This window comes from Astyanax mexicanus, chromosome 3, assembly GCF_023375975.1.
Source record: "Astyanax mexicanus isolate ESR-SI-001 chromosome 3, AstMex3_surface, whole genome shotgun sequence".
Lineage (NCBI taxonomy): Eukaryota > Metazoa > Chordata > Actinopteri > Characiformes > Acestrorhamphidae > Astyanax > Astyanax mexicanus.
The window spans coordinates 955,304-978,556 of NC_064410.1; the positions used below are offsets into that span (position 1 = coordinate 955,304).

General features: G+C 37.3%; 2 protein-coding genes across 2 annotated transcripts; one reads left to right on the top strand and one right to left on the bottom strand.

Moving 5' to 3' along the window:
• Positions 1–1,588: 1,588 nt before the first annotated feature.
• Positions 1,589–5,816, bottom strand: trhrb (thyrotropin-releasing hormone receptor b). Its single transcript, XM_007229205.3, has 2 exons — positions 4,017–5,816; positions 1,589–3,339 (listed from the first exon to the last, which is right to left on the bottom strand). Exons 1-2 carry the CDS (start codon positions 4,785–4,787, stop codon positions 2,962–2,964), a joined length of 1,149 nt encoding a protein of 382 aa, XP_007229267.3. The 5' UTR covers positions 4,788–5,816; the 3' UTR covers positions 1,589–2,961.
• Positions 5,817–16,529: 10,713 nt separating this feature from the next.
• Positions 16,530–21,104, top strand: LOC103029817 (transmembrane protein 74). The gene is made up of 2 exons (XM_007229206.4): positions 16,530–16,914; positions 18,616–21,104. Exon 2 carries the CDS (start codon positions 18,727–18,729, stop codon positions 19,516–19,518), a length of 792 nt encoding a protein of 263 aa, XP_007229268.3. The 5' UTR covers positions 16,530–16,914; positions 18,616–18,726; the 3' UTR covers positions 19,519–21,104.
• Positions 21,105–23,253: the final 2,149 nt, after the last annotated feature.

Below are 23,253 nucleotides of genomic sequence, written 5' to 3' on the forward strand. Positions count from 1 at the left end.
ATAAGTTCTACAACTCTTATTTTTCTGTGATAGAGTGATCGGAACACATACATGTTTGTCACAAAAAACAGTCATAAAATTTGGTTCTTTCATAAATTTATTATGGGTCTGCTGAAAATGTCACCAAATCTGCTGGGTCAAAAATATACATACAGCAACATTAGTATTTGGTTACATGTCCCTTGGCCATTTTCACAGCAACTAGGCGCTTTTGGTAGCCATCCACAAGCTCCTGGCAAGCTTCAGGTCGAATGTTTGACCACTCTTCTTGACAGAATTGGTGCAGTTCAGCTAAATGTGATGGTTTTCTTGCATGAACCCGTTTCTTTAGCACTGTCCACATGTTCTCAATGGGGTTTAAGTCAGGACTTTGGGAAGGCCATTCTAAAACCTTAATTCTAGCCTGGTTTAGCCATTCCTTTACCACTTTTGATGTGTGTTTTGGGTCATTGTCTTGTTGGAACACCCAACTGCGCCCAAGACCCAACCTTCGGGCTGATGGTTTTAAGTTTTCCTGCAGAATTTGGAGGTAATCCTCCTTCTTCATTATCCCATTTACTTTCTGCAAAGAACCAGTTCCACTGGCAGCAAAACATCCCCAGAGCATAATACTACCACCACCATGCTTGACAGTAGGCATGGTGTTCCTGGGATTAAAGGCCTCACCTTTTCTCCTCCAAACATATTGCTGGGTGTTGTGGCCAAACAGCTCAATTTTTGTTTCGTCTGACCAGAGAACTTTCCTCCAGAAGGTTTTATCTTTGTCCATGTGATCAGCAGCAAACTTCAGCCGAGTCTTAAGGTGCCTTTTCTGGAGCAAGGGCTTCTTTCTTGCACGGCAGCCTCTCAGTCCATGGCGATGTAAAACACGCTTGACTGTGGAGACTGACACCTGTGTTCCATCAGCTTCCAAATCCTTGCAGACCTGCTTCTTGGTGATTCTTGGTTGACTCTTGACCATCCTGACCAATCTCCTCTCGGCAGCATGTGATAGCTTGCGTTTTCTTCCTGATCGTGGCAGTGACACAACTGTTCCATGCACTTTATACTTGCGTATAATTGTCTGCACAGTTGCTCTTGGGACGTGTAGCTGCTTTGAAATGGCTCCAAGTGACTTCCCTGACTTGTTCAAGTCAATAATTCGCTTTTTCAGATCCACACTGAGTTCCTTTGACTTTCCCATTGTAGCTTTTGTAGCTGAGTCTAATCACTGGGTCAAATGAGCCCTATTTAAATGGGCTCATGAGAAGTCAACAGCTGTAGTCAATCAGAATCACTTACAAGAAGTGAAGAGGCCATGACATGAAGCTAATTTGATTGACACAACTCGCTACATCACCAAAATTGACAAATTTTGTTGCTGTATGTATATTTTTGACCCAGCAGATTTGGTGACATTTTCAGCAGACCCATAATAAATTTATGAAAGAACCAAATTTTATGACTGTTTTTTGTGACAAACATGTATGTGTTCCGATCACTCTATCACAGAAAAATAAGAGTTGTAGAACTTATTGAAAACTCAAGACAGCCATAACATTATGTTTTTTTACAAGTGTATGTAAACTTTTGACCACAACTGTATATATATACCTTGTGTTCTTGTGAGCTTAATTACTCAGGAATCCCTTCACACATAAACATAATCCATATATGGTTAGAAAGGGCGGAGCTTACTCTTTCTAAAAATGGTGATCACATCCCAGTGCGGTAAAGCTAAATCTACAAGAAACCCATTGAGAGAAAAACACCTAAAAAAGTGAAAAATCTCCTTCCCCAACCAATATTATTTACCTTTAGTGCTTCAAACATATTTATATGATGTTTAAAACCAAATAATATCAGTAAATAAAGACTCAAAAGTTTCCACAGAAAAAGTGTGAAACTACCTGCTTTACTCAAACTAAAGCTAGGTATGGTGTGCGCACTACTTTATATAGTTTTTATTTTATTTATTTTATTTTGCACTAAACATTTTTATATTCATTTAGACTAAAAAGTTTAAATTTGTGTATTTAGTTTTGTTATACTTTTGGTGTCCTGATACTGAAAAAATACTGAAATCCACATGTATCCTAGCGGTGTGATTACTGATTATCAAGAAAAATAAAATAACTCTGCCTGATGCTGTTTCTCCATGTATTTTGTAAAAAGTAATAATAATCCATGTAATGAACTCAAATCATCAATATTCTTATGCTTTTTTAACTCATAAACACTCTAACCTAACCATTTTATGAATATATTTAAGTCTATACATTCAAAAAAAAAAAAAAAAAAGGAAAATATAACAATTCTGCTTCTTTTTACATTTTAAATGATGATATTTTTGAGCAGCCGTATGTCTTCTGGAGTAAAAGAGATCAGGACATGTGTCTGTCTGATATAATTACTGTGTTATAACAGAAAACAGCCTTGGCTTCAAAGGCTTTAAAGATATATACACAGGTCTCTTTACAAATAAGAATATGGTCTCTTTCATTTTCTTCACATTTATCAGGATTCAGAGTTAGATGGACTTCCTTCCGTGTTTGGATGCAACAGTGCTCCAAACACAAAGGTGTGTAATTTTTCACATTATTCTCATTATGATGTGAGAACTGGAGCTGAACATTAGCTGCTAATCAACTGGCAGATTGGAACTGGCAGAAGCTGCAGATCATAAAAATAGCCGTGCACCCCCACACTGTGGCTTATTCACTTATTTAGAGAGGAATTCAAACAGAACTCAAACAGAAATCAATCTCTAATCTGGTGTTAATGAATGGATGGATGGATTTTGAAGGATTACAGTCCTGTAAAGATTTTCTTTTTATGGAAGGTTCCTGGAGATAAGCTCAAACAATGTATAGACTCCTAGAACATGCTGTATATTATGAACCAGAATTATCGAGGGTTTGGTAAAGATTGCCTGGGTTGTGTCATAAATAAAACCTGAAAATAAACTGAAAGTGGCTCCTTCTAGTTCGGCTCTTCCGTTAAATCTTCTGGTCCTTCCGTCAGATCTTCCATCTCCGTGGAGAAGTGCTCCGTGCTCTCGATCATAGACGTCTCCTTAGCAACACTGTAAGTTAAAGCCACGCTATACGCCGCCTGCTTGGCCTGAACCCGTGGGCCGCATCTACAGAGTCTCTTGAAGGCGGCGCGGAACTTCTGAGACATGGCGTTGTAGATCACGGGGTTGATGGCGCTGTTTAGGTAGACGCAGGTGCGGCAGAAGAGCAGGAACCAGGCGTCCAGGTACGCCTCCTGTAGGAAGGAGTTGACCACCACCAGGGTGCGGTAGGGCATCCAGAGCACGGCGAAGAGGATGACCACTACCGCCAGCATCTTGGTTACCTGGTATGGGAGGAATGCTGCGTTAACATTGTTATAATTGTTATAATGCAGGTTGATCAATATTAATATCAATATCAATGTCAATTACAGGGGATAGGGTCGGAGCAGGTTGGAGACATGAAGGCAGATGCAAATGCGAAGTTTTTTCTGAAAATTTATTACAGAAAAAAAGGGAAATGAACAAACAAAAGAAACAAAAGAAACAAAAGAGAACATGGAAGATAATAACCAAAAACAAAGAAAACACGAAAACTGATCAGCGTAAGAGACGAAAGGAACTAATTGTACACACAGTAGGGGACTGGAAACAGGAAACACCTGAGGACAGGTAACAAGAGGTCACAGAGACAGACGAGGCTGGAAACGAGGCAATTATCTATAATCCCATAAAAGAACTATGAAGGATCACTTCTTTTAGTTGATGCTTATTCAGTGTAAAGAACTTTTTTTACAGATTAAAATGAGATTGTAGGGATTGCTCTTAAGCTGGTGTACAACTTATAGGGTATAAAAAAAAGTTCACTCAGGCAATGATTCTCAAACCCAAGTCTTCAGGTCATCATGGACCTTAGATGGTACCTGTTTAAGAAACCCCTGCTTCAGATGCTTCTAGAGCATTCTAAAGAAGCAAATGCAGACATAACACTAAATTATTATGACTCATTCTTGTTGCTCACCTGTCTTCGAGAAGCAGCCGTCGTACTGGAGCACTGACTCGAACTTTTAAGGCCGTTCGTCTTGTTCCCAGAGTAAACGCCGTCATGTCCGTTCTTGCTCTTGGTTTTGGGAAGTGGGTTCAGAAAGAGAATTCTCGCGATGAGCCCATACAGCACAGTGGACAGCGTGAGGGGCAGGACGAAGAAGACACCAAAATCAAAGAAGTAAATGGGTAGATAAAGGTTCCGAGACACTTTGTAAGCACAGGACACGATGGTGGCATCCTCGTACACCAGCTCCTCGATGTCAGCCAGATAGAACCACATGACGCAGTAGAGCGAGGTGGTCACCCACACGCCCAGAATGATCCTCTTAGCTCGGGTGTAGGTGCACAGGGACTGGGCGCGGATCGGGTGGCAGATAGCGATGTACCTCTCCACAGTAAAGGCTGTAATCGAGCAGGAGGAGGCGTTGATGCCCAGGTACTGAAAGTAGGTGATGCACAGGCAGCCGACTCGTCCAAACAGCCACGAGCCGTACAGGCTATCAGCCACACTGGGAAGACCAGCAGCCACCAACACCATGAGGTCAGCAGCTGCCAAGCTCACCAAATAGCAGTTGGTGGGTGTACGCATGTGCTTGGTGGTGAGCACCACCAGAATCACCATCACGTTGCCGACAATTCCCAGGGCGCAAATAGTGAGAACTATTAAAGTGCTGATCAACTTGTATGGTAGACTGTGGTCAGGCCAAGTGCCAAAAGTGGTGTTGGATGAAGTAAAGTTCTCCATTGTTCAAGCAATGAAAAAGAAAAGAAGAAGAAGAAGAAGCTTCTAGACTTTTTAAACTGTTCCAGCTATAACCACTTCTTCTCTAGATCAACCTCAATCAATAGATCAATTTTAGCTCTTCCTAATTTTTTTATGGTAAATCCACTTCTTCATGTATAGTCCAATCTTCTTAGTTTTTTCCAACAAAAAAAGTCTAGTCTTTTGTAAATTTTGCAAGAAGGGTACTTTTTCTATAGAACATATAATTTAGTTAAACACTTCTTCTGTAGTTTAGGATTCTTTATTTATTTTTTTAGTCCGGACTATGTTTTTTTAATTCTTCTACCACTTTGTATGTAGTGTATTCTTCATAATGTGTACATTAGGACCACACCTTCTGTAATCCTGTCTTTTTTTTTAGGTTAGTTTACAGATTTTTTTGTGTCAGCCAGTGTACTTAATTTGTCAGGTAGGACAAATTCTTCTGTAATCCAGTCCTCGTATTACAACATTTGTAGTACAGTCTTTTTAGCTTTTAAGTGAGAACCACTGCTTTCAGAATCCAGTCTTCTTCATGTGTGATATACGACCACAACCACTTCTTCTTTAAATCCACTTCTCCCTGTATAGTCCAATCTTCTTTCGTTTTTTTCTGTAAAATCTTTTCTTTTAAAGTTCAGTCTTTTTGAGTTTTGCAAGTAGAGTGTTTTTTTCTGTAGAACAGTCCTCTTCACTTCACAATTTAGTTAAAAAACACTTCTGTCGTTTAATATACTTCTTGTGATATTATTAATATTATTAATCTATTTCCCAAGTCTTCTCTAGTACATTCTTCTTTTTTATTTTTCAATTGAAGCCACTTCTTCTGTAGTCCAAAATAATGGAAATAGAAAAGTAATTTCAGCAGTCTGGTGTAGAAGCATGCATCTTCTCGACTTTAAATGAAGCTCAGTTACTCTATTTCTGTTCTAAAATAGATTGTAAAAGAGAGATACCTGATAGACGGAGAGATGAGATCAGTCAGGTGAGCTCTGAGTTGTTCTATCTCAGGGTTTGTTGAGATGCGTCTTTCTGTTTGGACGGCAGCTCTGAGAAGCGCTGTTTTCCCACCCGTTTTCCGCAAATGCCAATCGCTGCGAGAAGAAATACCGCTGACCAATCAATGAGCAGGGGGCGGGGTTTCAGGAATACAGGTGGGGAAAAAAGCGCTTGTCTCTGGTGGACAGCTCTGCTGGTTCTGAACTTCTTTTCACTGGAGGCTGTTCAGTTTTTCAAAACACAAAACAAAGGAGAAGCGATTGCAATTGACCGCTAATTGTGATCTCCTTTATTTTATTTTTGATCTCCTATTTTAGTTACATGAGAGTTTAGACCGCAGACCTGAACTAATGTATCTGAACTTGAGGATTATCTGGATATACTGATTTCAGTGAAGAAGCAGATGAGGTTTTGAACTAAACTGTGTATAAAAAGAGTGAAACTGGTTATCGTTCAGAATAACATTTTCTTTATGGCTTGTTCAAATCTCACTCATCATAACTAACCCTTGAGCAAAATTGACGTGTATCTATCTCCTGGGGGAATAATGCAGGATCGATCAAAGCAATCCTGTGAAAGGACATGTGATCCATACACCAGCTACTTTAGCTGTATTGAACGTCTTTCGTGCTCAATTAATGGTAAGATATGGGCCTTTAGCTAGTCGATAGGTTCGTATGAAATCACTGGAAAGGTATGCGAATTTGGTGGGTGTAAGAATATGCGCCACCAGGACTTACAGACCTACAGAAAATTCGAGATAAAAAGAAAAGGAACGTAAAAAAAAGAGAAAAGCAAGTAAAATGAATATACAGCTCTATATTCTCTGATATTGCTTTTTATAGTATATGTTCGAGTAAAATGAACATTGTTGTTTTAATCCATAAACTACAGACAACATTTCTCCTAAATTCCAAAAAAAAAAAAAATTAAAATATTGTCATTTAGAGCATTTATTTGCAGAAATGGCTGAAATAACAAAAGAATAACAATAATAAGGTGCAGAGCTTTCAGATAATCTCAAATAATGCAAAGAAAACAAGTTCATATTCATATTCAAGTTATAAGAGTTCAGAAATCAATATTTGGTGAAATAACCCTGTTTTTGTATTACAGTTTTTATGCATCTTGGCATCATGTCCTCCTCCACCAGTCTTACACACTGCTTTTGGATAACTTTATGCTGCTTTACTCCTGGTGTAAAAATTCAAGCAGTTCAGTTTGGTGGTTTGATGGTTTGTGATCATCCATCTTCCTCTTGATTTTATTCCAGAGGTTTTCAATTTGGTACAATCAAAGAAACTCATCGTTTTTAAGTCCCCCTGTTGTTCCTTATTCAAGATGCAGATTATATGCAAGTTTCAGTGTCAATGGGTGGAGCTAAACTATTGTAGATTGACTGTACACTATTTAATTGAGATTTATATTGAGGCTGGATTTTTGACATTTTTTAAAAACAATAAACTGAAATTGTTCAGCTTAGTTTTTTTCAGCTTAGTTTCCAGATTAAAGGACTGATCAGTTAGATTTACCTTTAATTCAGATTATTATCACTTATTATTTGTTGTTTCTTTTATTTTCTCTTTTTTTTCCTTTTCTTATATAACGTATCGTGACATTCTCTACTTCATTTCTCTTTTCTTTACCCAAATGGTTCATTTGGCTATAAAATATCATCAGCATCAGAGCATATAGAGCCTCTTTATGAGTGTGTTTGACTCATCTGGGACAGCGCAGTTGTTCTATTCATCCAACATTATGGATGTGAGAAAGACTCCTCCTCACCAACTGTGAGAATGGCATGAATACAGCTAAAAGAATGAGTGTGTTTCTGCCAGGTCTCTTCACACTTGTGTTTGAGGGGCTGTTAGCAGGGTAATGGGGGGGGGGGGGGGCAGTTCACCCCCCAGCAGCCGGTGAAGTGATGCCACTGGAGACAAAGTCAAGAAGATGTCATTATTCCTTCCTTGACATCTACTCTACCATTCCTTTTGAAAGAGTCAGATGAGGACGGAGGATGGAGCTGGATAGCGTGCATCATAAAATATCATCTGTGCATGAATATACATCAGTGAATGCTTATTAAAGAGGCACTAAAACCCTAAACCATATTTTTGTTCATTAATAGCTAAATTGTCTTCCACTGAAGGAATAAAACACACTGTAAAAAAAACAATATATATACATATATATGTACAGTACTGTACAAAGGTTTTAGGCACCTGTGGGAATTTCAGTTAAGTATTTTTTTGGAAAAAACACTTATATTGCATATTACTGAGATAAATGGATTAATGGATTGGTGTAATTTGTTTTGGTGCCTAAAACCTTTGCACAGTACACTATATTACAGATTTTTTAAACATTTTTTAATCTTTATTGTAAAATATATCTATCTATCTATCTATCTATCTATCTATCTATCTATCTATCTATCTATCTATCTATCTATCTATCTATCTATCTATCTATATATATATATATATATATATATATATATATATATATATACATATCACAGTAAAAGTATGTTTCAATAAATTTTATGTAATATAAAAGCACAGTTGAAATCTGTACATTTAAATGATGAGAATCCTCTGTTTTTTTAACTCGACTGTACAATTTTTATTTAAGGGTTTAAATGTTATTTTTAATGGGGTCACAGTGTAAAAACACACTGTATATTTTTTGTGTAAAAATACAGATCAGTAAATGAGTTTTAATTTTTTTTACATTTTGCTTTAAATAGGAATTAACATACATTACAAAACCAAATGGAACGCAGATATTATATTCAGTTTCACTGTTTAATTTAAAAGTTTTAGGGCTGCAGTAATTTTATTTAATTTGTTTAAGTTTTGCTGCCAGACATTTTACAATTTTTATGATAATTCTTTACAGTGTATCAGACCTGTTCTTACCTTTAAAAAACTTTTTAAAACTTATATTGCGGTCATTTCTGCCTCTGCAGCGCCCTCTCAGGTGCAACTGTGCTATAGGTGAGTAGGCACTTACAATATGCAAATCAATCAATCAATCAATCAATCAATCAATCAATCAATCAATCAATCAATCAATCAATCAATTAATCAATCAATCGATAATACCTCCCCACTGGTGTCTTCCAATCATCTGTGTCTCACACTGCGCTATCAGAGGCACACTGCTCATTTCTCCCAATCAGCTCTCCCTCTTACTCCGCCCCTAAACCCATACATCACCCAGCAGTGGCGCTCTCAACTAGTACTACTTTTTTCATCATTTTTCAAATTTGATCTGATAAACTCAGGAAGATTACTTACACTTCAAATACAATTTGAGACTGACAAATCAATAAAGTAACAAATTAACAATCTTACAGTGCCATATGTTAAATTATAGCATTGAACAAAACGAAGTAACACCAAATACTACAGTATTTTAGATTATCATACAGGGATTATACGTTTCTGTACAGTCTTGGATTTTAGATATACTGTGAAGATTGAAGAACTGTAGGCTTTGCTGCCACCTTGTGTTTTGGCAGAAATTTACTCAAAAACCCACTCAAATATTAAAATGCTACTGTTCTGCAGTGTTAAAGATATAGATCAGGTGATTTTATTTGGTTTATATAGAAAAAATACATCATTTATTGTTCCAAGACAAATTTTCAACCTTGTGTCACGTTTTAAAATTATACCTAGCATTACATACATATCCAGCTCTGAAAAAAAAATAAGAGAGCACTTAAAATTGATTTTCTTTGATTTTACCAAATTGAAAACCTCTGTAATATAATCAAGAGGAAGATGGATGATCACAAACCATCAAACCACCAAACTGAACTGCTTGTTTAAATTTTTGCACCAGGAGTAAAGCAGCATAAAGTTATCCAAAAGCAGTGTGTAAGACTGGTGGAGGAGAAGAACATGATGCCAAGATGCATGAAAAAAAAACTGTAATTAAAAACCAACCAGGGTTATTCCACCAAATATTGAATTGATTTCTGAACTCCTAAAACTTGAATATGAATATGAACTTGTTTTGTTTTCTTTGCATTATTTGAGGTCTGAAAGCTCCGCTTTTTTTGTTATTTCAGCCATTTTTCAAATTTTCTTTAAATAAATGCTCTAAATTAGAAACTGATTAAGAACCTGAAGTGCTCCCTTTATTTCCTTAAGAGCTGTATATTTCTGCCAACATATAGATGTTGAGGTTTTTCAGGGCTCTTATAAACGTAACTGTTCTGCAATTTCATCACCTCTGAATACATCACTGCTCAGTTCTCTTAATGCATCAGAGGCAGCAGAGCAGTAAAACATATTTACAGTCTGAAGTGGCTCCTGACGGCTCAGATTTACAGGCTGTGTGGAGAAACGTTTTCCAATCTAATGGGAGGAGGTCGAGCGGAGGACCAGCGGCCGTGTTTTTACCCAGAGTTCTTCTGGCTCGTGACTCAAGGACGATCATAAACAACAGCATTGACCCTTCCCCCTCCGCTGCCCTGAGGAACCTTTACCAAACAGTACTGGGAGAAATCTATAAGCTGTAGCCACTGCAGCCAGATAATTACACAGCATATATCGTATTATGGGGTTTTGCTAGGAAAGAAAATATGTCTAACATGCTCAATCTCAATCATCCCAATCAAGATCAACTCTTTGATTTTGCTATTTATAGGTTTATGTTTGAGTAAAATGAATTTACTATGAATTTATTATTCTAAAAACTATGGACAACATGCAGAATTTTGCACTTTTTTGCAGAAAATGAGCAATGGTCAAAACAGCGAAAAAGATGCAGAGCTTTCAACAAGTTCATATTCATTTAGAAACAACAATACTGATGTTTTAACTCAGGAAAAGTTCAGAAATCAATATTTGGTGGAATAACCCTGTTTGGTTTTTAATCACAGTTTTTAATTTCATGCATCTTGGCATCAAGTTCTCCTCCACCAGTCTTACACACTGCTTTTGGATAACTTTATGCGGCTTGGTTTTATATTCCAGAGGATTTAAATTGAGTTCAGGTCTAGAGATTTTTACTTTTTTTTACATAATATTAATCTCTATATGAAATTCTAACATGAAATTTGAAATAGGAAATTTAATTTCTAATTATACCACAGTTAGTTCCAAACCTGCAACGTGATTGGATGAGAGGCATTCTATAAATGCAGCTATCAGCAGGTAATGCACTGTAACCGAAGCTTTCCATGTACCTATTACTCTGCCACATACAGGTAACCTAGCAACGATGCAGCGCTTACAAACCAAACATCAACAGTGCAGCTACAAACAAACAGAGCAGCAATGGAACTATTTTAACTGGTGTTTTTATAACCAAACAGATCCTATTTCTTTTCTCGTCCTCTTTAACTCTTTGAAATCTTTCAATGCACGAACGGAGATAATGGAACTGTGGTATAATTAAGCAATAATACACTCGAGGTTCGTGCCGCTATAACGTGAAATATTGGCACTGCTGTGCTGCGGTTTTAGGCACGATTAATGGAAATTATTCCAAATTCCTATTCCGAAATAATACTATATAATTGCTGCTTTAATATGTATTTTTGTAGGTGTTGGTAATTATAAATTAGTATAAATTATATATAAGGTAAGTGAAGGAATGGTAAGATGAATAAGATAAAGAACAAGAAAGTGCTGTTGAGCTGTTGTATTTAATATTTGTCTCTATGCTCTTTCTCTTTAGTAAACCGTGGGTTAAATATAAAACCTCTCTGATCTGGACTGTGCTAGAGGGCAGCATGGTGTCCCAGTCTAACCCAGCCTGTGCTCGGCCGCTCCTGCACAGCCGATAGCTATTCTTAGCTGTGTTCTGCTCCTGTTTCAGAGAAAATCCATCAGCAGAAATGCCACATCAGACGCAGCGGTAAATAAACACAACCCCATTCATCTCCTCTGAACCCATCCATCAACTTTTCAATTCCCAGCTCTGAGTGAGATTTACGCTCATATTCCTCCATACGCCACACAGAACAGAATCTGCATAATTCATCATTCATCCACCTCTGATCAGCCGGTGATGAGCGTGTGGAGGTCTAATGATGTAAATTAAGGATCTCCTTATGCAGTATGGCGTCACATCAATGTCAAAAGTCGGAGAACTGTGAATTTGAGTGCAAAATAAACATCAGACAGGATAAAAATGAAGCTTGAGAGCGATATTCTGTTCAGCACGCTCACAATTCACACGATTCCCCTTTTTTTGCTCGCTAGTTTCACATTTGCGCGCGCGAGAAGTTGTTAATATATGTTAAAACACGCTGTTTTTTTTTTACTTGGTATTTTTGCACCCTCGACTTTTGACATTGATGTGACGCCATAAAAAAGTCCCAATATGGACTTTTTAAACCCTAATAGGGTCTTTATTTTTCTATAAAACAAAAGATGAACTAGGTTTAGAAACTGTAGACCAAAACAGCAAACACACGGGACGGGGTTAAACAAAAAGCACGACAGAGAACAAAGGAGCACATGGGGTATATATACACAGGCGCACAGAAGGGACGCCTGTGCAATTAACAAGGGGGCGGGGTTACAAGGGGGACAGGAAGTCCTGCTTAGTCTTGCATTTTGGGGTTTTCAATTCAAAACAATTACTATTTACTAATTACTAATATTTTTGTTTAAATATATTCAGTAGATGATTACTTCATGCCCACTTCATGTAATATAAACAACACATGTGTTAAATTTGTCCCCTTTACCTTTGTTTAATCGCATTTGTACAGACTGCATAAAATAAAAAAAGAAACTGATTGTATTATCACTGATTGTGAAAGCTTGGACTGTGTGTCTCTCCACTTTTCCTCCAGACTCTGCTCCCTTGATTTCCTTTAAATTAAAAATTAGCAAAATTTACTAATGATCAGTGATGGTTTGGAGAGTCATGTCTGTCATCTGCTGGTGTTGATCCACTGTGTTTTATTATCAAGTTTATAACAGCACTTTATATCTTACAGCTTCCCTCTGCTGATGACAACTTTTATGGAGATGCAGATTGGAGATTTTATTTTCCAGCAGGACTTGGCACACTGCCCACACTGCCAAATGTCTTTTTTTTATATGTTTTTGGGTTTTCATTGGCTGTACACCATAAACAACAATCAACAGTAAAAGAAATAAATGCTTAAAATAGATCACTCTATATAAGATTCACATTTTCAACTGAATTACTGAAATGAAGTAACTTTTCAATGATATTTGATGATATTTTTTGAGATGCACTAGTATATATATATATATATATATTTATATATACTTTATTTTGACTGAATGAACAAGCTGCTTACACACACACTAAAGGACTAAAGCATTGTGAATGTGATTTTGAATGTGATTGAAGTTTGTTCCTATGCCTGTTTAAAGGAGTGATTGAAGTTCACTTTTACTTTCGTTTAAGAGAACATTTTTTATATTTTGACACTTTACTATTTGTTGGCTTTGTTTAATACTGAACTGAAGTGTATAAAGTAAATTCTTTTGGTATAAAAGCAGACATGTAGGTTTCAGTTCAGTTGAGTTAGAGTGAAAAAAAAAAATATATTTTTTTAACATATGACACTATACAGATATCGGAACCATTAAATTAAATTTCTGTTTTCAAATATTTTTATTGTTTGCATTTCTTTACTTGGTTACAGAAGGACGAGAAAAGTGTTTCCAATAAAGTAAACGACTGGCTGGTGAGTGGGTAAAACTGTGTTTTGTGTGTGTGTGTTTTGTGTGTGTGTGTGTGTGTGTGTGTGTGAGTGCTGAAACGTGTCACAACAGATGAGATGAGATGGTTTTTGACGTTGGCCGTCTCTATCGAACACTTCAGCAGCAGCAGGACGGCGGTGAGGAGCTGCAGCTGCAGGAGATCTGCTGCTGTTTATTCCCTCTGAACACAGATACACTCCTCCACTTCCTCCACTTCCTCCACTTCCTCCAGCAAGACCATCACTGAACACTGTCACCACCCAGAGTCTGCGCCTGCTTTCTGTCCCATATCTGCGCAGTGACTCATCCCTTTATTCAGGAGAGAGAGAGAAAGGAGAGAGAGAGAGAGAATGAAGAGAAAACCACACTTCCATCTTCCAGAAACCTGCACTATATTTGCATGTTTCTCCAAAATTTTTCTTAATTGCTTTAATAATGTCTCCTCTTTTAGTCTTTACTATTAGTATTAATTCATTTACACTTCCTTTATTCTCTTCCCAAATAAGCTTTTTCTTTAATTTCCTTTAATTTTAATTTTTTTTTACACTTTCTTTATTTAATTTATTTAATTTTATACTTCACTTCAATACTTACTCATTTAATTAATTAACACTTTGGTTACAAATGTATTTCCTCAACTGCGTATGTTTAAGATATTATAAGATATTCTTATATAAGATATATAAGATATTCTTTATTCTTCCTTTTGTGGTGCATCCCTGTGTATGTTACAAGCTGGCGCTGTAGCTGAGATAGGAATGGGCATCTGACTGTTGACTGTTGTCAGGGTTTTAATCGGTCAGTGGCGCAGTGCTTTCTGTTACCAAGATAAACAAGCTCCAGAAATTTTCCTAAACACACACCTCACTTCCAGACCACCACGCCCATCAGTGTAGATATATTCAGAAGCTCTGACGCTATTTTAGTGAGATACACTGTTGTTGGGTCTAAGATAGGAATAAGTATCATAACATGCCTTGCGCAACATTGTTCTAAGGGGGTTTTGGTGAAAGTTAAGGCGCAGCACATTTAAATCATTTCAGTGCATGATTTTTTTCTGGTACCGTGTTTTTTTGCTCTTCACTTATTCTTCTCCTCCTCGTTGGAGCGCATGCAGCACGTGATGCTCATATCTGCGGTATCTGATGATCATCCTCGCGTGGATGAAGAGGGCGGAGCAGCGAGGCGCACGCTAATTATGACCCACAGCAGCAACCGTAGCATCCGCTCGGCCGACTCCACCACGCTGGATGGATATCGGGGTTGAGGGGAGGGGTCACTGCGGTCGTCTGAAGGTCCGTGTGAAGTCTGACAGGAAGTCTGGACGTTATTTAACCTGAGCCGCAGTAGACGTGATGATCTTCTCGATTTATTTAACACACTTCAAATCAGCAGAAACCCCACCATGAACATCAGCAGCAGATTATCTCTGTCCTGAGGAAACTTCACAGCTCCATTTCTCTCCAGCTTCATCTAGAAAACACCATAAAGGCTGTAGAGCAGTAATCCTAACTCATCCAAACTAATCCAACATATTTCATAAATAGGAACAGTAATTTGTCTACTACTCAATCCAAAAAAATACCTCAGTTGGCCTGATGGTGGCGCTATAAAGCAATGTTTTGTGTTTGGGTCATCAACTCATCTAGAATGAAAAAAAAAAAAAAAAATTTATTTTTTTATTCTGGTAAGTTTTCTGCTTCAAAGAATCATTGGAATCATTTTTTTTCTCAAAAAAATATTTCATACTTCATATTTTTATACAACCCCACTGCTATATGCAAATACGGCAACCTGAAGTGGAGTTTAATTCAAATAATCACAAAAAAAAAGACCAAGCTCACTAGTGTCAAGATCAAGATCAAAAGTGCTCCTAACTCTCCCACCTTGCGATCTGCAGCCTCCGGACTACATTTCCCAGGATGCACCACACACCGACATTACCCCCATTACTTCTGATCTTTCAGGAAGTAGATCACCTGAGTACTAGCCACATGGTTTAGCCCTATATTAGAAGCTGAGTATTGATGGTGTATTCTTGTACAACCCTGAAAAGTTGATCAGTGGTCATAAAAACAATATATAAATATATATATATATATATATATATATATATATATATATATATATATATATATATATATATATATATATATATATATATATATATATGCAATATATACCAATACACAAATGTAATTCTTAGTGTCTTAGGTGTGACTGTTAAATGGTAAATTTTAATATCTCTACTTTACCTCTATAAGCTATAATATGCATAATGCCCATCATCTTCTTTTTAATGATATGCAAATCTTTAGAGTTCTTACTTTAACTTCCAAACGGAGTCAGTGTTCATTCACTCCGCCTCTCTCTCTCTCTTTCCCTCTCTCTCTTTCTTTTCCTCTCTATCTATTGCTCTCTCTATCCCTCACTCTCTCTCTATATGTATATCTTTCTCTCACTTTCTTTCTGTTTCATTCACTAGGTTTATTTCTCTCTCTATCCCTCACTCTCTTTTTTCCTCTCCATTGATTTCCCACTCCCATCTCTCTATCCATTTCTCTCTCTCTCCCTCGCTGTCTTTCCCACTCTTTCTGTTTCTTTCACTCGATTAATTTCTCTTTCTATCCCTTATTCTCTCTTTTCCTCTCCATCCATTTCTCTCTCTCTCTCTATCCCTCTCTGTTTCTCTTATTTCGTTAATTTCTCTCTCCACCCCTTTGCTCTCTCTTTTCCTTTCCATAGTTTTCTCTCTCTCTCTCTATCTCTCTCTCTTTCTTTCACTCGATTAATTTCTCTCTGCATCCCTTGCGCTCTCTTTTCCAATCCCCCCCCCTTCTCTCTCTCTCTCTCTCTCTCTCTCTCTCTCTCTCTCCGTCTAATCAGCAGCAGTGCTCGCGGAGCGGAGGAGGGAGATCCTTCTGATTAGCTTCAGAGAGAAATATATATATAAATATATATATATATTCAGAGAGAGAGAGAAAAAGAGAGAGAGAGAGAGAGAGGGAGAGAGAGAGAGAGAGAGAGAGAGAGAGAGAGATATGAAGGGCCAGGGGGAGTGGTAGAAGATCCGGATCTCTGTAATGAAGATCTTCTCTCCTTTCTGCTACTTTTCTCTGCAGGATGCTGGATTAGTCAGTAGGTGTAGAACTGCGCTGTCATGAATCACCAGTGACAGATGATGAAAAGTGCTGCTGATGATGGGAGGAGCCTCTTCTTCCCTCTCTTTTCCCCTCTGTTGTCTGAGCGAGAGAGTGAGAGAGTGAGAGAGAGAGAGAGAGGGAGATGATGCTCTGAGTTGAGAGATCCAGCAGTAGCTGGGGAGGAGGGCAGGGCTGAGGCTGGTCTGCAGGATCTCCGGCTGGATTAGAGCGCAGGGATTTTCAGTGGAGGAGATTCAGGTAAGAACAGAATCAGCATAATGTCAGCACTGCATGCAGTATATGTGCTTATGTATTTATAGCCTATAGGGTGGATATATACTGTTTATATACTGTATATATTGGTTGTACCACTAGTTTTCCTTGTGTTTTAATAACATATCAGGTGATATTAGGTCTAATATCTTGATAATAATACCAGTATAGACACTTTAAAAAGTGTTTATATTCGTGTCTTAAATAAATCTCAAGTTTCATGTTACGTTTTTAATGTAAAGTAGTAAAAATGTGTTTAAAAATTAAAATATGCTGAAACTGGGATGAAATATGTCATCATAAAACATCCAGTTCGTCTCTTGTTGCTGTGTGTGGGTGTTTATGAGGAGAAGAGAGAGATAGAAGAAGAGTAGGTACTGTAGATACTGTAGTGCTTATCATATAACTATATAACTCTGGAAAAAAAAGAGAGCACATAAAAATGATATAAAAGTTATTTTAATTTTAGCAAATAAAAAAAAACCTCTGGAATATAATCAAGAGGAAGACAGATGATCATCTGCTTGATTTTTTGCACCAGGAGTAAAGCAGCATAAAGTTATCCAAAAGCAGTGTGTAAGACTGGTGGAGGAGAACATGAACATGAACTGTGATTAAAAACCACCAGGGTTATTCCACCAAATATTGAATTGATTTCTGAACTCTTACCACTTATGAACTTATGAATATGAACTCGTTTTTATCTTTGCATTTTTCGAGGTCTGAAAGCTCTGCATATATTGTTTTGTTATTTCAGCCATTTCTCATTTTCTGCATAAAAAAATAAATGCTCTAAATGAGAATATTTTTATTTGTAATTTGGGAGAAATGTTGTCCGTAGTTTATAGAATAAAACAATAATGTTCATTGCTCTTAAACATTTACTGTACCTACCCACTAAACAAAGTTGAACATGTTGAAACGACTTCTTTTCTAGATAATTTTTGCACGTCCAATTTTGGTCTCCTGAAGGTGCGGACTGTGACGCCAGAGTATTGACATCCCCCAGACCTTCAGATAGGGGTTAATTCTAGTCCAAATTAGGTTGTTGCAGAGCAGACGTCTTTTCTACGTAGAACAGACCTAAAGACGTCTGTACAGACCTAATTTGGACTAGAATAATAATAAATAATATACTAATATTAATTTATAGATTAATATTAATAATAAATAATATATATTCATATTGATCAATGATATTGATAACAACAAGGTGGATAAATTTAATGATAATTTAAAAATAATAAATATATTATTTAATAATGTATTTCCCCAGGACGTCCAAAAAGGTTACCTGGTCTGACGTTCAAATGTTTAACTGCATACTGACGTCCAATTAGGGTCATAGTTAGACATCCAAATAGCGGAATTGTAGAAGTGCAAAGTGCAGAATTGGTATTGGACCGACGGACGCAATATATAGACATGATCTGCACGTCTATAAGACGTCTAATGTTCAGTGTGTATAAATAGAAAAATCAGAGAAACTGAAGAGCTGTAGAGCTGTAGAGCATTGACATGGCTCTACCGTCTTTGCTCTCTCTACAAAACGTATTACATCACGTATTGATATTTTTTTATGCGTGGATCAATTCTCAGAAAGATCTGTCAGCGTCAGAAGTTAAACACTTCAGTATTGATCTGCCGAGTCCTGCTGTTTTATTGATTGTGGTCTTTTTCTTTTAGTTAACCAAAGATGATGATGATGATGATGATGATGGACTTGATGATGGTGACATGAAGACATGAAGACGTAAAGACTTGAAGAGGCGAAAAACAGCGAGGAGCTTGAATCAAATGGCTGAACTGAAGCTGCTGTACGCTGGGTGTGCGAATGGTCAGCTGGAGAAGAAGGATCTGGAGTGGACTCTACAGCATCAGCAGAGTTTTTACTCTACCTGCTCGGATGAGAAAGCTCTGCTGATAGACTCAGACCTGGAGGAGGCTCTGGAGGTGGTTTCCAACTCGTGGACAGGTGGTCAACCCCACAGGTTGACTCAATGGGGAACTGATGAAGAAGTTCACATCTGCCACGATGAGGAGTTCGAGACGGCGTTCCCCAGCACCTTCCAGACTCAACCATTGGCGGAAACCAACTACGAGAGTTTGAGCTACAACGATTTCCAAGATCCAGAGCTCTCGGCGCTTTCTGAAGACGACTTTCCCATGGAGCCTGCGGAGAAATCGGTGGATTACGGGTTTATAAGTGCAGTTACGTTTTTAGTAACCGGGATCTCCTTGGTGGTGGTCTCCTACACCATCCCTCGCGACGTCCACGTCAACCCTGACGCCGTCTCGGCTCGGGAAATGGAACGTTTGGAGAGGGAGAACGCCAGGGTTGGTGCCCACTTAGACAGATGTGTGATTGCAGGGCTGTGTCTTCTAACCCTTGGTGGAGTGGTGCTCTCCACTCTGCTCATGATCTCCTTGTACAAAGGTGAGATGGTGAGAAGGCAGGCCTTTGCGTTCTCCAAACACTCGGCTAAACTCTACGGTTCAATCGACTTTAGAGGCTCTGGAAGCCCACGCAACCTTCCCTCGCATTTATCTCTAGAAGACGATGACACACCTGTGGAGATCTCCAGCTGAAACCTGCCTGATTGTGTCTGAATCCTGACAGAACAAGTCTTTTTCTGACCAGTCGTCTTCTTTTCCTGTTTCTTCTTCGTCTGCATTCCCTAAAAAAAACAGAGAACCACAGAAAACCAAATACTGAATATTAAAGAAAACTGAATTCTGAATGCTGAATGTACCTATGGTGGTCTTATTACTTTTAAAAGAACCCAACATATCAAATCTCAGTGCCAAAACTTGTGAAATGAATGTTATCAAACCTCAGTGTGGAATCTCAGTCGTCATGTTAATGCAAACACCATCCCTTGCATGATGCTGACCGTCGTTGGGTTTGTGAGTTTGTGTTAAATTGTATCCATATTCAACATGAAAAACAATGATGCTTTTTTTGTATGTTGCTTATGTAACACATGGATTTTAGGATTTTAATAGCGCCATCATTTGCAGACACCCTCTGGTTCTCCTCTGGTTCTGTAGTAAAGCCATGTTTAAACTAGCCTGGTGATACAGTTCTTCTCTATACGCCACTGAAAATCGTCATTTACTGAGTTTCAATAGTGAATTTTAAAAAAAGAAACTTTGAAGAAGAGTTATTTAAACTCTAGCAGTGCTCAATTAACACTGGGGAATTTGCTGTTTTGGGGAAGAAAACTTTTACTTTGTCATTTACTATGACTTTTATTTAATTGCAGGCAGTATGAGCACAATATATTTCATGTTCTGTTTTATTCCTGCATTGCAGCCCTGCAACACAGCCTAAAAAAAATCTGGGACGTTAAAGGTCTCATTCCATCATTTTTTCATTCATTTTAAAATGTCTAGTTGTGGTCTCTAAAATGAATGAATATCATATGAGCGGGTTTTTGTGAAAAAAAAAAATACTGCTCCGGTGATCCGGTATAACACTGCTTTAGTCTGATGAAGGAGTGGGTGGGGGGTGGGGAGAAAAGGAAAGGATTTCAGCTCTTGCTCATGAATATTCATACATGCAAACATATCGCCTCTGATTGGCGAACACCACAGCACTGCAACACCAGGAAGCAGCGAGATGAACAACAGTTAGAAGCATTTTAAAATAAAGACATTTTTACACTAATAACTGTCTTTTTTTAATGTCATATGTTGCTTTACATCATGTGTAATATTGCCCTGCTAAGTGCAGTTCAGCCACTGACCTAGTCTTAGAGTCTCTGTAAAAATACACCAAATCCACCGGAGATCCTATTTAAACCTATAGTAACCAAGTACACACAGAGGTGCTTATTCCAGGTTCAGAAAGTAAAAAAATCCACTAGTGCAACTAGTGTAGAACCCTAGAACTGTTCTAAAAGTACACCAAACCAAACTGAACTGCTTGATTTTTTTGCACCAGGAGTAAAGCAGCATAAAGTTATCCAAAAGCAGTGTGTAAGACTGGTGGAGGAGAACATGATGCCAGGATGCATGAAATTAAAAACTGTGATTAAAAACCAACCAGGGTTATTCCACCAAATATTAAACTGATTTCCGAACTCTTAAAACGTATGAACTTATGAATATTAACTTGTTTTTATCTTTGCACTATTTGAGGTCTGAAAGCTCTGCATCTGTTTTTTTTTTTTGTTATTTCAGCCATTTCTCATTTTCTGTAAATAAATGCTCTAAATGAGAATATTTTTATTTGGAATTTGGGAGAAATGTTGTCTGTAGTTTATAGAATAAAACAACAATGTTCATTTTACTCAAACATAAACCTATAAATAGCAAAATCAGAGAAACTGATTCAGAAACTGAGGTACTCTCTTCATTTTTTTCAGAATTGTATTTTGCAAAGTAAAAATGATGATGGTCTATTTGAGTAAAAACGCTCGTCCTCTGCTGAGTATTATTCTATTTTATCACCATGACAGCTCAGTTCATCATGCAAATGTCGCATCTCCAAGTCAAATGATTCCCCCTAATTTGCATGAATTGTACAGTTAATGAATATGTAGGATTTAAATAGGGAGACACTTATCATTCGCCTTCATTCGTAATAACAGAGCGTACAATCACTGCTAGCAACATCTCTACACACACACACACACACACACACACAGTAATGCACATGTCTCACTAATCAGCAAACCCTCCGAGTAAAGCTCTCCCAAAGGAGCTCTCCTCATTTCCCTAGACAAAGTCTGTTCATTAGAGACGCTCCATGACCCGAAAGAACCGTCTGAAAGCGCTAAAATAATTCGTGAGATGCCGTCTATGATTTTCTACAAGCGCTAAACCATTAAAATGCCAAGAACAATAAAAAACACAGAGAGGAGGATCACGGAATTAGCTAAACTCGTCCCATTCATAAATAAAAACACAGAAATTATGTAAATGAATGTAGAGAGAGGGTTACAAAAATCTGAGACCACATTAAATATCATAAACTGCAGAGGGGCTTGTAAAAGAAAAGTGTATTTTAATATATTTTTTCAAAAAGTATACTTAACATGAAAAAGTATGTACTTTTAGCAATTACATTTATACATTTTCAAATACATTCTGAATGTAATAACTTTAGAAACAACTTTTGGCAACTTAAGTATATGTCAATAGTAATTTATCTATATTTAAATACAACATAAAAGCATTAGGTTGTGCTTTTGAGTGCTTTTTTCGTATAACTTCTGCGAACGTAAGTAGGCTTAAGTAACGCAGTGTGTTTTTTTAAAAGTAGTATATTGTAAATATACTGATTTGCATATTGATGCACATACTGTGTACACCTTAATGACACTGGGAAAAAAAACTACTCGTAAGTGCACTTTAAGCAGTATTTAATGCCACTACATATATTTTCTATCAACACAACGTTTATTTATTTAAAGAATATTGCTTAAAAATACATTTTATGGAAATACAGAGAAAGTATATTTAATGTTGTCAATTTTCATAAAGTATATTAAATAGAAAATGCACTTTTAGTATTCTTCACCTGATTTGAACATACTTTCAATGCTCCTTAGTACACTTAACTTTCACAAGGGTAGTCCTGGACTGAACAACATTAAAAAAACCCCACAGAAAACGGCCCTAAATTAATCTACGCAAATTACAACTTACCAGAGCACTATAGATGCGCTATAGATAAATATATATATATATATATATATATAAAGGACCCCTAGAGTCGTCAGTTCCCAAACACTTATCCAGTATTAAAGGAAAGGTGATAAAACAAAGAGCTAAACATCATCCTGTCCAACTTCTTTACCTCAGCATCAAATTCAAAATGAGTGAATAATTGCAAAAAACGATAAAGCTTATCATTTATCATCGTTTGAACATTAAATATATTGTCTTTTTAGTGAATTCAATTGAATAAAATACATAATTTTCTGTGTTTATTCGCATTATTTTACATTGTGATATAACATCCCAACTTCATTGGGGTTGTAAGAAATTCTAAAACTCTTAACACCACATTTGGACCTGTCTGTGTCGATTCAGCTTCATTTCCAGGTTGCAGGTTGGATAAATACATACTTTGAGGTTTTGTTAAAGCAATATCAGCTCTTGCTTTGCTGAGGAAACGCTGTGCTCTGCAGCAGTTTGAGAACAGGAAACGCTCACCGCCGGCCGAATCACATTATCCTGTTCTATAAAACAGCAGGACTGCTGCTCCTGTAAACCACAAAGTCCTGACTCCAGCACCTTCAGCCAGACCATAATACTGCAGCAAAGCATCTCAGTGCACTTTAATAACAGCTGAACGTGTGTCTGCTTTACTCA